The 15,883-nt window shown below is 43.8% G+C and overlaps 1 protein-coding gene across 1 annotated transcript in view; it reads right to left on the bottom strand.

Annotated features, from left to right (window-relative positions):
• The window catches only part of LOC141128610 (platelet-activating factor acetylhydrolase 2, cytoplasmic-like), a 78,943-nt gene extending 69,181 nt beyond the window's left edge, over nt 1-9,762 (bottom strand). Inside the window, exons 1-2 of the mRNA XM_073615998.1 lie at nt 9,537-9,762; nt 9,296-9,449 (exon numbers count right to left, since the gene is read on the bottom strand). Coding sequence (XP_073472099.1) covers nt 9,296-9,449; nt 9,537-9,626 — 244 coding nt within the window. The 5' untranslated portion in view covers nt 9,627-9,762. The remainder of the gene's footprint in view (nt 1-9,295; nt 9,450-9,536) is intronic.
• Nucleotides 9,763-15,883: the final 6,121 nt, after the last annotated feature.

Genomic DNA, 15,883 nt, shown 5'->3' with positions numbered 1-15,883 from the left:
GTGCTGATGAGGCGGCACTGATGGGCACTAATAGGCTGAACTGGTGGGCATTGATGAGGTGGCACTTATGGGCACTGATGAGGCGGCACTTATGGGCACTGATTAGGTGGCACTAATATGCCGCACTTATGGGCACTGATAGGTGGCAGTGGTACTGATGAGCACTGATAGGCGGCACTGATGGGCACAGTTAGGTGGCACGGATGGGCACTAATAGGCGGCACTGGTGGGCACTGATAGACGGCACTGATAGGTGGTACTGATGGGCACTGATGGGCCATTCTGGGACGTTGTCATATGACAGCGTCACAGAACGAGAGCCGCACCACCCCGCTGTCATTTGACGGTGGGTGGGCGGCAAGCAGTTAATCTTCTAATCTGTGGTAAAGAAATGAAACCTGGAGTCTGACTGGTTTCTATTGGCACAAAATATTTTTGTGCCCATAGTTTTAGGTACAGTGGAAAAACAGAGACCTTTTCAGTTTTTCCTTCTTCCTGCTCCACTGAGTACACAGGTAATGAAGAGAATCCCCATAGCGGTCACATTGGCATAAATAACCTGTCAGGGATTCTGAATATGATCATAGGCATGTAGGTTTTCCATTTTATCATTTTTTTTGAGGTGCTATAAAAGATTGAATGGAAAAGAACATTATTTGATTTGATACACCATGGTTTAAGGTGGCCATAAATGGATCAAAATTTGGCCGGTTCAGCAGGGACCAGCCATGTTTCAATCAAAGTGTGGCAACTGCAGATAAAAGCCACTCAATCAACAGCTGCAGTGCTTATCTGCGTATTCTGACAGCAGAAGAGTCCCCCCTAATTATTCCTATGGGTAAGCCTCACTTTGAGAGACCACAGAAGGTGGAAATAATAGGGCTTAAGTACAGCCAAAATAAAAGCACCAGAATCAGCACAAGGGACATAACTTACAGTAAGTAGGATGTGTCTCTTGTGCTAATGCTTCGACTGTTAGGTGAAATCTTTCTCTGTCCATGTACACCCAACCCCACAATCTTGCAATGCGGTGGGGGTTAAAAGAACTTCGGGTCTGTCAAAGGCGCTCATCAAACGAACCCAACTATGCCCGCCCTTTCCATCCAGATTTGCCATTCATAGAAACCGTACTACAGCTTCTATGAATGAAAAGTAATCTATAAATGGAGGACGGGAGGATAATTGATTTCACACAGAACAGACATTAGCACAAGGGACACATGCTACTGACTATAATTTACACCCATTGTTTTGACTTTTGTCCTTTTTATTTGGCTGCACTTAGGCTTTTAGGCTCCCTTCACATCTAGGCATCCCGAATCATGGCAAATCGCAGGACTCCAGAACTTCTTTTGGGTGACAGGCGTGCCGCAATTCTGTTTTTGTGATTCATCGGGCGACAACCACGGCAAAATCTCACCGCGATTGGGGTGCCATTGGAGGTGACGGGGATCGCCATTTGCCGTGATTCAGGATCACCCATGATCTGGGATGCCCAGATGTGAACAGAGCCTAAAGCAAGGCTTAACTAAAGGTGAATTTGTCTTTTAATTAAACTGCTGCAGAGAAGAAATTACATGGTTGGGGGCAGAAAGGGCAGTGACATCACTAAAGGGATTAGCCAAACTTTAAAGTGATTGTAAACCTAAAAAAAAAAAAAATGAGATCCTGTTTCCTTATAGCAGGTTAAACAGCACAGTGCTTGTGCTGTCTAACCTGTTCCTTTGGATTCTGTAAAAAATCCAGCTGATCCTGCCAGTTTCTGCCCTCCCACCTGTAAATTGACCAAGGTTTATCATGGCTGCTGAGCCCTGACACTGTGGTCAGTTTACGTGCCTCTGTCATCTGCAGCCCTGCTCTCTGCTCTCCCCTGTCCTCTCCCCCCCTCCCCTCCCTGCCCGTCAGCTTGGGAATCTGTGAGAGCTTTCTTCACCCCCCCCCCCGGCTGCTGTTAGAAGAAAATTAAGCTTCTAAAAAGTTCACTACCAGCCCCTCTCTTTTAAGATGCCATCCTGCACTATGTAGTTGTTGGTTAGAAACAAAACTTCTAAATACCTTTTTGTCATATAACTTCAGGCCTACATGGTGGTCACGTGACCTCCAGGCTCTAGAGGGAGATCTCGGCCCCTCCCGCTGAAGCCCTGGATTGGAGTATTAGAGTGGCTGGGAGTCATGTGACCGGCTTGAAGCTACATGACAAAAAGGTGTTTAGAGGCTTTGTTTCTAACAAACAGTTACATAGTGCAGGATGACAGCTTAAAATAGGGGGGCTGGCAGTGAATCATGGTGTAGGGTTACAAACCCTTTAGGTAGGGGTTTCCAGAAAATACCTTATTTTATTCACCATGTTTCAGTGGTGTCACCTGTTAGAAGTTATCTTCTGACCTGGATTGCCTTGGGATACTATGCTGATGGTGGAAATAAGAAGGCACTAAAGGATGTAACATGAATGTAGCATGTCTTTCACTAGGTTTGCAAACATTATGCATGTCATTGTGTGCCTGAAGTTCTTTCTTAATATAGTTTTCAAAAGTTTAAAAAGAGAACAAAAAGCCGAACCAGTTGTTTTTGACCGCTATGAATAGTAACTCAGAAAAAAATTCATCCTCCCCTTGCACCCAAGCAGCAATGAAGTAATCATACCACTACTGTTAAAGTTAAACTCCATAGATATAAAAAGACATAAAATGAATGCAGCTCTATATTCATTAATGTGTAATGCATCATTATATGTATTTTTAATGCCAGCAGTGTGGGCACTTGAATTTGATTTGGTAACTGCCTCTTGAAGTCTCTGTGCAGCAGAGAGAGCTCAGACTGGGTGAGAGAGAATCAGCAAAAGAAGCCAATCAGCCAAGTGCTCATGTGCTTGCAAGGAACAGAGTGATAGGGGGAGACAGCAGAGTTACAGAGAGATAAGCTCATTAGTGTGTTGTTTCCAGTGGCGGCCTGTCCATTAGGGGAACCACCCCCTCTATTCATGCCACCCCCTATATGATTAGGAGATATGAATCTATCCACAGCTGCTTCCGCCACCTCCTATTTATGCATCCGGACACTTTCAGGACGCCGGGCTGCTGAATTACAGCGGCGGGGGTGTTTTTTTTTTAAGCACCTGATCAGAGCCATAGGCTCTAATTGGGTGGGCTTGTGGCGCAGAGCATTACGCCATGAGCCCACCCAAGTGTTACAACAGCGAATGAATATTCGCTGTTGAAACACTGATCCTCAATCCAGCCAATCAGAAGCAGTAGTTAGACCCATTTTCCAATTGGCCAACTCCCGATTGGCCACCGAGGAGGAGGAGGGAGGAAACGAAAGCTGCCGCCGTGATGACCTGTGGAGAGCAGGGGAACGGGAGGCCACTGCCGAGCAGGGGAAGCCGCCGGTGAAGCGATGGGGTAAGTGGTGGCATACTGTTTGCTGCCCTCCCCAAAAAAAAATGACCACCGGCCGCCACTGGTTGTTTCTCCTTTTACTGTCCACTCTCAGGCTGGGGGACCTGTTAGTATTACTTAAAACCCAAAAAGAAGAGAAAAAAGAGCGCACCAGCCTAGTGCATTATCCTTGACAGATTTATTTAATTAAAAACAAGATAAAAACTACTCACAAAGGTCGAAGAAAAGATCGCATATCAATGGCACAGAGGCAATTATTCCAGTGGTAGCAGTTTTCCAGGTCCCAGGAAGGAGGCATACGGACTACTGCTGGCTAACGCGTTTCGAAGGTTACCCTTCTTCATCAGAGCCTTAATAGTGTTGGTCTCGTGCTGGCCTTTTATACACATGTCCCTTAGTTGGTGGGCGGTCCTCTAGGGAGGGTGGGTCTTGACTCGGTTGTCATTATTAAAGGGCCATAGTATATTGATTTATTTATTGATTGATACTATGGCCCTTTAATAATGACAACCGAGTCAAGACCCACCCTCCCTAGAGGACCGCCCACCAACTAAGGGAGGAGCCCTAGAACCTACCCGACCAGTCTGGTTTAGTTTGACATGTGTATAAAAGGCCAGCACGAGACCAACACTATTAAGGCTCTGATGAAGAAGGGTAACCTTCGAAACGCGTTAGCCAGCAGTAGTCCGTATGCCTCCTTCCTGGGACCTGGAAAACTGCTACCACTGGAATAATTGCCTCTGTGCCATTGCTATGCGATTTTTTCTTCGACCTTTGTGAGTAGTTTTTATCTTGTTTTTAATTAAATAAATCTGTCAAGGATAATGCACTAGGCTGGTGCGCTCTTTTTTCTCTTCTTTTTATTTAACACTAGGACAATCCCATCCTTTGAGAGCAGCAAGGCCGAAGTCCATAGTCCTTCTTGAACCCTTGGGACTTTTTAGCCAACACACCTGTGCGCAAGAGTATTTTTTGCTTCTTCTTTTTATACTTAAAACCCAATCCTGGGAAAAAAAAAACTTGCTTATTACTGTACATTTTATTCTTCCTAGGTGTAATATCTACCTTATTTCTCACTCCAGCATACAGAGAGGTCCCTCCACGGCTGTATCCAGTCCTGCCAGGCCTCCTCTCTAAGGTGTTGCAGGCAGCAGGTACACTCCTGTCTCCTCCATGTACAATGCAGGGTTAATAACCCTGCATTGTATATGATGATGCTAAAGTGCCACCTGGCCTTAAACAGCCCAGAGTGCGTGAGGGGGAGAAGGACAGCGTTTGATCCAGCTTGATCAGAGGTAATGTAGCTTTCTCATCTCCCCCTAGACATAATGAGTATTTAACCCTTGCAGTGCAGGGGGCCCACTGAGAAGTTTTTTTTTATTCCAGCCCAGAATGGACTTTAACTGTAATACATCTGTTAGATAGGGCTGTCCTGAGTGCTACAGTTGTGTAAATCTCAGAATTGTGATTGGGATTGTGAGAAACAAATCTTCTTTTAGCAAGTAAAACAGCTCTTCTATCTGTATTTCACCTAGTGCTCAGTGTATTGAAGGTGATGCATTCTAAGTATTATAGAGAACCATTATTCCTGAATGGTGCAATTGGAATGCAAAGTTCTGAGAAAATATTAAATGGTCTCATATGCAGATGGGACCACTGAAAGGTTTTTGGAACTTTTGGAAACCCCATTAAAAGCAACAACTGGCTGACAGCTCCCACAGCTATTTGTGGCCGCTCGCATGTAATTACTCATGGAGCCTGTATCCAGAGCTGATCATTCGCAGGTAATCACTGCTTGAGCAATCCTACGTGAGGGGCCACGATTAACTGTGGGAGCTGTCAGCCTTCTATTGTTTTCAATGGGCTTTCTCCTGCAGCTAATTGCTGGGGTTCCCAGGTCTTAGCTTGTAAGCACTTGGTAGAGATGGTGCTCGAACGTGTTCAAAATCCAACATGCCTGATCCCGCCAGGAAGCCGACACCGCACACGGCTAATCACAGGCACATGAGAAATTTCCTGTTCTGTGCAGCTGCGGATCAGTAAATGTCTCACTGCCCGTGATTAGCTGTGTGCAGTGTCGGCTTCCTGGTGGGATTGGGCATGTGGGATTTCGAACACGCCCAAGCCTATCTCTACTAACAAGCAGGACCCTCAGATTCCAACTGTATTTCAGGTCCGTTTCACACATACGGATCGTTTGTCTGTTTTTCATCCATCCGTTGACAGATAAAAAAAATGGACATCAATGCATTCCAATGGAAATATGGATGACAACGGATGATCATCTATTTTCATCCATTTTCATCCGCTTCCGTCAACATCCGTTTTTTTGAACCGATGAAAGCCCTACTTTTTATCTGTCAAAAAAAAACAGATCGGACATGAAACGGATGTAAACTGACAAATGGTCAGTTTTTCATCCGTTTTTGCATTGGTTGTTAGGAGCAACCAGTCACTGGGGGGGGGGGGGTTGGGGTTGTGGCAGAAAATGGCAGGAGAGCAGTATATACACTGAGGAAGGGGCAGTTTATCAGCGCAAGGGACACATGCTACTGACTGTAAGTTACACCTATTGTTTTGACTTTTGTCCTTTTTTATTTGGGCTGCACTTAGGCTTTGTTCACATCTAGGCATCCCGGGGGGGTCTAGGGGGGTGTCCTACGTAAGTTCAACTAACAGATTTTTCTGTAAAGGTGGCCTTACCCTTTAATGACTAAACCTTTTTCTGGCACTTGTTGGTTACAAGTTAAAATCAGTATTTTTTGCTAGAAAATTTACTTAGAACCCCCAAACATTATATATTTAGCAGAGACCCTAGACTAGAGAATAAAATGGCGGTTGTTGCAATTTTATGTCACACGGTTTTTTGGGAAAAAATACACTTCCGTGAATTAAAAAGCACAACTATAAAGTAAAGCTAGCCCAATTTGTTTGCATAATGTGAGAGATGATGTTACGCTGCGAGAATCGTGATCTTTATTCTAAGCAAAAAAATTGTGATTCTCATTTTATCCAAAATCCTGCAGCTCTAATGTAAACCAAAAATTTGACTCAAGTGGTTAATTGGATGTAAAGAACTGATGTAAACTGATCATTTTTTTCTTTGAAAAAAGGTGACTGAACTGATGAAACAAACTGAAGACATGTGTGAAAGGGGCCTTAAAGCGGAGTTCCAATGACATACAGACATTTTTTTTTGTTCAATGCATATATTAACATCATAATATACACTAATGGCACTCAGTATTCTCATACATTGTGCCGCTACATTTACTATTTTCGAACAAAAATCACCTTATATTTTTCTTTGTTGGCAGTTCCCATCCTGCTTGTGGTATTGTGAAGCCCACAAGCATAATCTTTCCTGGGATACGGTGCTGCTGAATAACCAGCATGCACCGCCCGTACTCGTGCATGCGCGGTATGGACAGCTTGCATCGCAGGAAACGTCTCAGGTTGCCATAACAACGGGCGTTGGAAGTGCCCGCCCCCGTTGTGATGGAAACATCTCGCGATGGTGAGTGGCGGCGATCAACACCGACTCCTGGGAGTTATGACACAAAGCTCCCAGGAGACAGTGCGCCGCTGGATATGATGGAGATATCCGTGGGTGGGAGAAGGTGGAAGCGATATGGAAAAGCTTACAATCATGATAAGCTACCTGAAAAAAAATAAAATACATGCACATTCCTGAAAATATGGCTGGTAATATATAGATTGAGAATAAGTTTATAAAGTGGGTGGAACTCCGCTTTAAAGTGTATTGTATTTATACTGTCTTTATACTGTATATACTGTCTGTATACTGTATTTATACTGTCTACCCTCAAGTTGTAAAACGCTGAGTAAACCATCGGCGCTATATACAATATCTCACAAAAGTGAGTACACCCCTCACATTTTTGTAAATATTTTATTATATCTTTTCATGTGACAACACTGAAGAAATGGCACTTTACTACAATGTAAAGTAGTGAGTGTACAGCTTGTATAACAGTGTAAATTTGTTATCCCCTCAAAATAACTCAACACACAGCCATTAATGTCTAAACCGCTGGCAACAAAAGTGAGTACATAACGGGGTACTTTGAAGCTGTAGTCGGCTTAACCACTTAAGGACCGCCCAACTTCGTTATACGTTGGCTCTTTGAAGTGGAATATCGTTGCTATGGCAGAAACTAGCTGCCATAACCCACTTCTTCAGCGGGCGGTCCTCTTTAAGATAAAAGTGGTCTCAGCAGCGAATTCACCGCGAGATTACTTTTATCAGTGCCGGGAGAGGCAATAATTCTAGCACTAGACCTCCTCTAATTTAAAACATGCAACCTGTAGAATTTATTTAACGTCACCTATGGAGATTTTTAAGGGTAAAAGTTTGTCGCCATTCCACGAGCGGGTGCAATTTTGAAGCTTGACATGTTGGGTATCAATTTACTTGGCGTAACATTATCTTTCACAATATAAAAAAATAATCAGGCTAACTTTACTGCTCTCTTATCTTTTAATTCAAAAAAGTGTATTTTTTCCAAAAAAAGTGCGCTTGTAAGACTGCTGCGCAAATACGGTGTGACAGAAAGTATTGCAACGACCGCCATTTTATTCTCTAGGGTGTTAGAAAAAAAAAAAAAATTATATATATATATATATATATATATATATATATATATATATATATATATACATACATACATAATGTTTGGGGGTTCAAAGTAATTTTCTAGCAAATAAAATGATTTTAACTTATAAACAACAAGTTTGAAAAATAGACCTGGTCCTTAAGTGGTTAAGCACAGCATGGCCACACGGTGTGACCAAATCCCCATATTATTGCTTATTTGCTTAATATGTTCAGGTGCTTTAAATAGCCTTGCAGGATTTAAATGTCATTTTTCTATGTGTACACTGTAATATTTTATTTCTTCAGTGTTGTCACATGAAAAGATATAGTAAAATATTTACACTTTTGTGAGATACTATAAACCCTGTAAAATAATAATAATAATATACTGCCCCATTCCTAAGTGTAAATTTGGGCCATACAGAAAAAGCTACTTTCATAAATTTCTTCAGTACTAACAATAGTAAAACGAACCAAAGCACAGCCATCAACAAGTCGTATTTATTCTATAAAAAATATTGACTTCCAAACCTACACTGCCATTTCCTGTGCTGTGATGCTAATCAGTGGAGCCCCTAACAGCCTGATGTCCCACACATTGTATGTAACAATCCAGTTTCTAACATAGCTTGCAGCGCCACCTGGCGGCATGTTTGGAGTTCGCTCCTCCGAACGCTAGCACTCTAGCAAACAAACCAGTCGGTGTTTCATCAGATTTGGCGACCCGTCAGAATGTGTAACGGAAGTGACGTTTTGTCGCCGCCATCTCGCTACACCCCGCACTCCTCCATAGTAAGTATACACTGAAAAGGCGAAAGCGGACATCTTGTTACACCCACCGGAGTTTTGCATTTTTCACCTATTTTTAACACTAAACTGAGGCTATATCGTGAAATACAGTACTTAGAACTCCATATGAATGTTTAGATGTTGAATTTTAAAAGCAGCGAACTTCTGCCAGATTAGCAAACCTGTGGGAAGAGCAGGCTTGCCGCTGCTTTTAAAATTCAACATCTAACCAGTCAGATGGAGTTCTAAGTACAGTATTTCACTATATAGCCTCAATTTACTGTTAAAAATAAGTGTAAAATGCAAAACTCCGGTGGGTGTAACAAGATGTCCGCTTTCTCTCTTCTTAGTGTATCCTTACTATGGAGGAGTGCGGGGTGTAGAAAGATGGCGGCGACGGAACGTCACTTCCGTTACACATTCTGACGCGTCGCCTAATCCGACGAAACACCCTGCTCGCCGTTAGAGTCATGACATGGTTCTTAGTTACCGGAGATTACTGACGCTCCATACTGGGCAGTTTTGCTGGTCCAGCCGCGTGCACCGATCAAACCAGCGAGGTACTGTTGCCGGGGAATCCATAGAGGAGGCTGGCTCTGACTAGGATCGGGTCTGCAGGGGTAGAAGAGCCGGAAGAAGCTGCCCTGTACACAAATACAGAAATACACAATTCAGTACCGAGTGACAACACCGAGATGGTTGCTCCTAGCCCCGCCCCCTCGTGTAGTCACCTCTTTTCCAGGTCCCACCATGATATCTGTGCAGCCAACCGGGTGCGGACCTGTTGCAGGGGGAAGCTTTAGGGACACCAGGTTCCCCATGTCTGTGTAGCTGGGAGAGAGGAGAGTCTAGGACTCAGCACAAAGTCCACCACACTAATGTCTAATGATTTCCTTCTGTGATGGAGGGATGGACTTCCAGAGTCATAACCCAGGAACATGCCTGCACTAGAACCAAGTGTTTCCATAACCTGATCTATGTCATCAAGTCCGCTGTGTCCCTGCAACAAATTGTGCTATTAAAGTGATACAAAACACACGCACACACTGTTTAACCAATTCAGCCCCGGAAAGATTTACCCCCTTAACGACCAGGCCCTTTTTTTTTTTTTTTTTTTTAATTACAATACGGCACTGCGTCGCTTTAACCACTTCAATACAGGGCACTTTCACCCCATTCGTGCCCAGGCCAATTTTCAGCTTTCAGCTCTGTAACATTTTGAATGACAATTGCGCGGTCATACAACACTGCACCCAAATGACATTTTGATCATTCCCCCCCCCCCCCCCCCCAAATAGAGCTTACTTTTGGTAATATTTGATCACCTCCTGCGGTTTTTATTTTATGCGCTATAAACAAAAAAAGACCAACAATTTTGAAAAAAACAATAATTTTTACCTTTTGCTATGATAAATATCCCCAATTTAAAAAAAAAAATAAAAATACATTTTCCTCAGTTTAGGCCGATATGTATTTACATATTTTTGGTAAAAAAAATGCAATAAGCTTATAGTGATTGGTTTTATAGCACCTACAAAATAGGTTATTGATTTATGGCATTTTTATTATTATTTAACATTTTTTTACTAGTAAAGGGTGGTGATCTGCGATTTTTATCGTGATTGTGGTGGACAGATCGGACACTTTTGACACTTTTTTAAACCATTGACATTTATACAGCGATCAGTGCTATAAATAGCCACTGATTGCTGTGTAAATGTCACTGGCAGGGAAGGGGTTAACACTAGGGGGCGATCAAGGGGTTAACTGTGTTCCCTGACTGTGTGTTCTAACTGGGGGGGATGGGACTGACTGGGGGAGGAGACCGATCGGTGCTCCTATATACTAGGAACACACAATCTGTTTCCTCTCCCCTGACAGGACCTGGATCTGTGTGTTTACACACACACAGATCCACGTTCCTGCTCTGTCATGAGCGATCGCGGGTGCCCGGCGGACATAGCGGGCACCCAGTCGCTGTACCCAAACAAAATTGATGTCCTTTTTTCCCCACAAATAGAGCTTTCTTTTGGTGGTGTTTTTATTTTTTGCATTAAAAACAAAAAAAGAGCGACAATTTTGAAAAAAAAAATATATATATATATTTTTTACTTTCTGCTATAATACATATCCAAAAAATAAATAAATATATAAAAAACCAAATGTATTCATCAGTTTAGGCCAATATGTATTCTACATATGTTTGGTAAAAAGAAAATCGCAATAAGCTTATATTGATTGGTTTATGCAAAAGTTATAGCGCCTACAAAAAAGGGGAAAGATTTATGGACTTTTATTTTTTTTAATTGTTTTTACTGGCAATGGCGGTGATCTGCGATTTTTAGCGGGACTGCAACATTGCGGTGGACAAATGCGACCCCAAGTGACACTTTTTGGGGACCAGTGACACCAATACAGTGATCAGTGATAAAAAAATTCACTGATCAATGTATAAATGACACTGGCAGGGAAGGGGTTAACACTAGGGGGCGATCAAGGGGTTAACTGTGTTCCCTAGGTGTGTTCTAACTGTGTGGGGGATGGGCTTACTTGGACAACACAGATATCACTGTTCCTGATCACTAGGAACAGCAGATCTCAGTATTGTCCCCTGTCAGAACGGGAATCCGCCTTGTTTACATAGGCAGATCCACGTTCTGCCTCTGTGTACCGCAATCGAGGGTGGCCAGCGGACATCGAGTTCGAAGGACCCGAGCTCGCGCTAACGCTTTCCACAGTATATATGGAGAAGGCAGTCGGCAAGTGGTTAATTTACATTGTCCCTTTTATTTCGGTATTTGGATGATAGCACTGTAATTATTTATTTATTTGTTTTTTTAAACAGAATGTTCCTTTATTGAAATTTGGGCATGGTACAACAATAATACAAGAGACATGTAAAATAGCAAAGTCACATGATATACATATGCAGTTGGAATGGAGCATAGTTCACACATCCAGATCTTACAAAACCAACATAGGGTACCAATATTCCAACAGCAAGGCTCTTAAACATACATGGGAAGGAGAGACCTGAGAGAGTGCTACAGCCGCAGACTAAGGGCTCTTTCACACGGGGCGGATCAGTGATGATTCGCCCCGTGAACACCCGCTTGCGGTCGCTCCGCCGATCCCCACTGAGCAGGAAAATGACAGGTGCAGCGACGGACCTGTCAGAGCGCCGATCTCCCCTATGGGGGATCGGGTGATGACGGACCGTAGTGTCCATCGTCACCCGATTCGATCTGAAAACGGATGGAAAAAAGTAGGGTTTTCCTCCGTTACACTTTTCGGATCGGAGCGGGTCGGATGTCAGCGGACATGTCACCGCTGACATCCGACGCTTCATAGGGATACATGTATGTCCGTTTTTCATCCGAAAATGGAAGGATGAAAAACGGACATACAGATCCCCCGTGTGAAAGAGCTCTTAACCAGGGAAAGGCAGCAGGGAGTAACCCCCTCCTATGCATTCAACGGCTACCACACTCTATCATACTTCATAGGACAATTCCTGCTAATCTATGTCATTTTATACATAGGAATTGCAGAGTTTATTGACTATTGATTTCCCACAAAACTGCGGTGGGAGGGGAACGGGAATTCCACTTAAGGATAATCTCTCACTTTTATTAGCAGTTTGGTATATCTGGGCCTCTGATCATCATCTTGGACACCTAGTAGCAACAACTCAGGGGTAAAGAAAAAAAACAAACATCCATCCATGTGAAATAACGGTGACAAATTGTAGAAAGCCGTGAAAGATCCTCCAAACAACGTGCATCCAACTGCACACCCAAGTGAGTAAGTAGCCTGCTTACCAGCTATCCGTGACTGCTAAAAAGCAGTCTCACTCAGTCAAGACTTGAGCTAGCAGATTCACAGATTTGAGTGACACTGTCCTAACTGTGGTTCCAGACATCTTTAACCACTTCAGCCCCGGAAGATTTTACCCCCTTCCTGACCAGAGCACTTTTTGCGATTTGGCACTGCGTCGCTTTAACTGACAATTGCGCGGTCGTGCATCGTTGTACCCAAACAAAATTGACGGCCTCTTTTCCCACAAATAGAGCTCTCTTTTGGTGGTATTTGATCATCTCTGCGTTTTTTTTTTTTGCGCTATAAACAAAAAAAGAGCAACAATTTTGAAAAAACACAATATTTTGTACTTTTTGCTATAATAAATATCCCCATTTAAAAAAAAAATGTTTTCTCAGTTTAGGCTGATATGTATTCTTCTACATACTTTTGGTAAAAAAATTGCAATAAGCGTATATTGATTGGTTTGCGCAAAAGTTATTGCGTCTACAAAATATGAGATAGATTTATAGCATTTTTATTATTATTATTTTTTTTTACTAGTAATGGCAGCGATCTGCGATTTTTATCGGGACTGCAACATTATGGCTGACACATCGGACAATTTTGACACATTTTTGGGACCATTGGCATTAATACAGCGATCAGTGCAATAAAAATGCATTGATTACTGTAAAAATGTCACTGGCAGTGAAGGGGTTACCCACTAGGGGGCGATCAAGGGGTTAATGTGTTCCCTAATGTGTGTTATAATTGAAGGGGTAGGGGACTGACTAGGGGAGATGACAGATCGCTGTTCATACTTTGTATTAGTACATACTTTGAGGAGATTGATGCGTCCCAACAAGTTCAGCGGCAGGGACGACCATCCAGCACACTTCGCCCGGAGTTGGGACAACAGCAAGAGTATATTGAGGTCGGAAAACCTGACCTGGTCCCTCCCAACCTGGATGCAAAAGTATCTACACTGTTCTACCCACACCAACTGTGTAGCTGGGTTGGCGGTCTGCGCCAGGGGGTCAAGAGGAAACAACGTGGACTTGTCCCAATTAATATGTTTCCCTGAAAAGTTACTGAATTCGTTAAACAGGGTCAGGGCCTCCGCAAGAGAAGAATCAGCGTCTTGTAGATAAAGGAGAGCATCGTCTGTGTATGAAGATATCTTCTCTTCCAGCAGTCCCACCCTCAGGCCATTAACTGATTCTGAATCCCGAATGCAAATTGCCAAAGGCTGCAAGGCTAGGGCAAAGAGGGAGTGGGACAAGGGGCATCCCTGTCGGGTCTCCCGCTGTAACGAAAAAGATGCAGAGCGTGTATTATTGGTGCGAATTCGGGCTCTAGGGGACCTGTATAGCATCTTTAACCACCAAAGGAACTTGAGCCCAAACCCGAATCTACTCATCACCTCCCAAAGGAAGTTCGATTCTACAGAATCGAACGCCTTTTCAGTATCTAAAGACGCTATAACCTGTTGTACACTGTTATCTTGAGTGAGAGAGTGATTCAGAAAGAGGCAGCAGAGGTTAATCTCTGTACCCTTCACAGGTATGAACCTCATTTGATCCACGTGCTCAAGTACACCAGATAGACGATTGGTCAATATTTTCGCCAGGATTTTGGCATCAACATTATGGAGAAATATTGGTCGGTTTAAGGAGCACTCCTCCTTCCCCGGCTTGGGCACCAGTACTACCACCACCTCTGACATAGAATCGGGTAGGGCCTCCTGTAGAAAGAATTGTTTAAATAATAAAGTAAGCCTAGGAGCAAGCAATTCCAAGTGCTGCGTATAAAACTCGGTGGGAAGTCCGTCCACCCCCGGGGTCTTCCCTGCCTTGAGCTGAGTCATAGCCAGCTGGACCTCTTCTAAATCAATGTCTTGTTCTAGATTAGCACATTTATCAGCGTCAAGTCCAGGAAGGGCAATCCCGTCCAGATACATATGTAGGGCAGAGGTATTATAGGTCACACAGGATGAATACAGTTGTCGGTAGTAACTAAGAAACCTATTATTTATGTCAATGGGCGACCTCAGTAGTCCCCCATCCTGATCCTTGACCCCACTTATGTGTGTCGTGGCGAACTGGCCCTTGGCAAGCCATGCCAACATCCTACCATTCTTATTGCCATGTTCAAATATTCTCTGCGCAGTATCCCACATAGATTTTTGGGTCACGTCCACTCGGAGCAAGGATAGCCGCTGCAATGCAACCTGCCAGGCCCCATGCGCAATAGTGTTAGGGTCAGCAACATAGGCAGCCTCCTTCGCACCAACCTCCACCTCCAACTCATCTAATGACTGTGCAGCAGCCTTACAAGCTGCCGCAATACGGGAGATATAAGCACCGTGGGACCAGGTCTTGAAGGCATCCCAGGTCGCCGGGTTGGTAGAATTGCCATTATTAATCCAATACTGGCATACACCTTCCTGCACACTCTCCTAAACTCTTGGACAGCCTCCATAGCCTCTTCCTCGGAACCCCGAACCATAGCTTGATGCACACCGGGGTATGGTCTGAGACACCCCTGGGAAGGATGGTGACCTCGGACGCACTGTTAAGCACAGTGCGGTTAGCAAAAATTAAGTCAATGCGGGAGAACGTCCGATAGGACACTGAGTGACACGAAAACTCCCGAAGGGTAGGATAAAAGTGTCGCCAGGCGTCCACCAGATGGAAAGCACTCACCCACTGGGCCAGGCCGGAAGACCATTGGGAGGCAGAGGTAAACCTGTCCAGATCCAGAGTAGTTGTCATATTAAAGTCCCCCAGGAAAAGCACTTCATCCACCCCATATGCCATCACTAATTGCATAACAGTACAGAGTAAAGAGATATCCGCAGGGGGAGGTAAGTTATAGACCCACTAGTACCAGGGGAACGTCCTCTAAGAGGGCATGCATCACCTTTTATCGGCCACCCGGATCTAATTTAAGGTCCAGAAGCCTAAATGGGAGAGATCTGTGAATCAATATGCTGACTCCCCTGGAGTAGCCGGAGTGCGTAGTATGGTAATGCGAGCCAACCCATGCCCGCTTAAGGTCTAGAATGCGTGACCCCACAAGGTGTGTCTCCTGCAAAATGACAATCTGAGGATTATATTTTTTAAGGTAGTTTAACACTAAATATCTCTTTACTGCGGAGTTGAGACGCTGTACATTCCAGGAGATCACAGAGACAGTTGACATGAGGTTAGGGTCACATAACTAAAATATATCTCATATATATGAGCCCGCACTCCAGCATCCAAAGGGGACTCAG

This window comes from Aquarana catesbeiana, linkage group LG02, assembly GCF_042186555.1.
Source record: "Aquarana catesbeiana isolate 2022-GZ linkage group LG02, ASM4218655v1, whole genome shotgun sequence".
Classification (NCBI taxonomy): Eukaryota; Metazoa; Chordata; class Amphibia; order Anura; family Ranidae; genus Aquarana; species Aquarana catesbeiana.
Note: the sequence above shows the minus strand (reverse complement) of the source record. Positions and strands in the feature narration are given on the sequence as shown.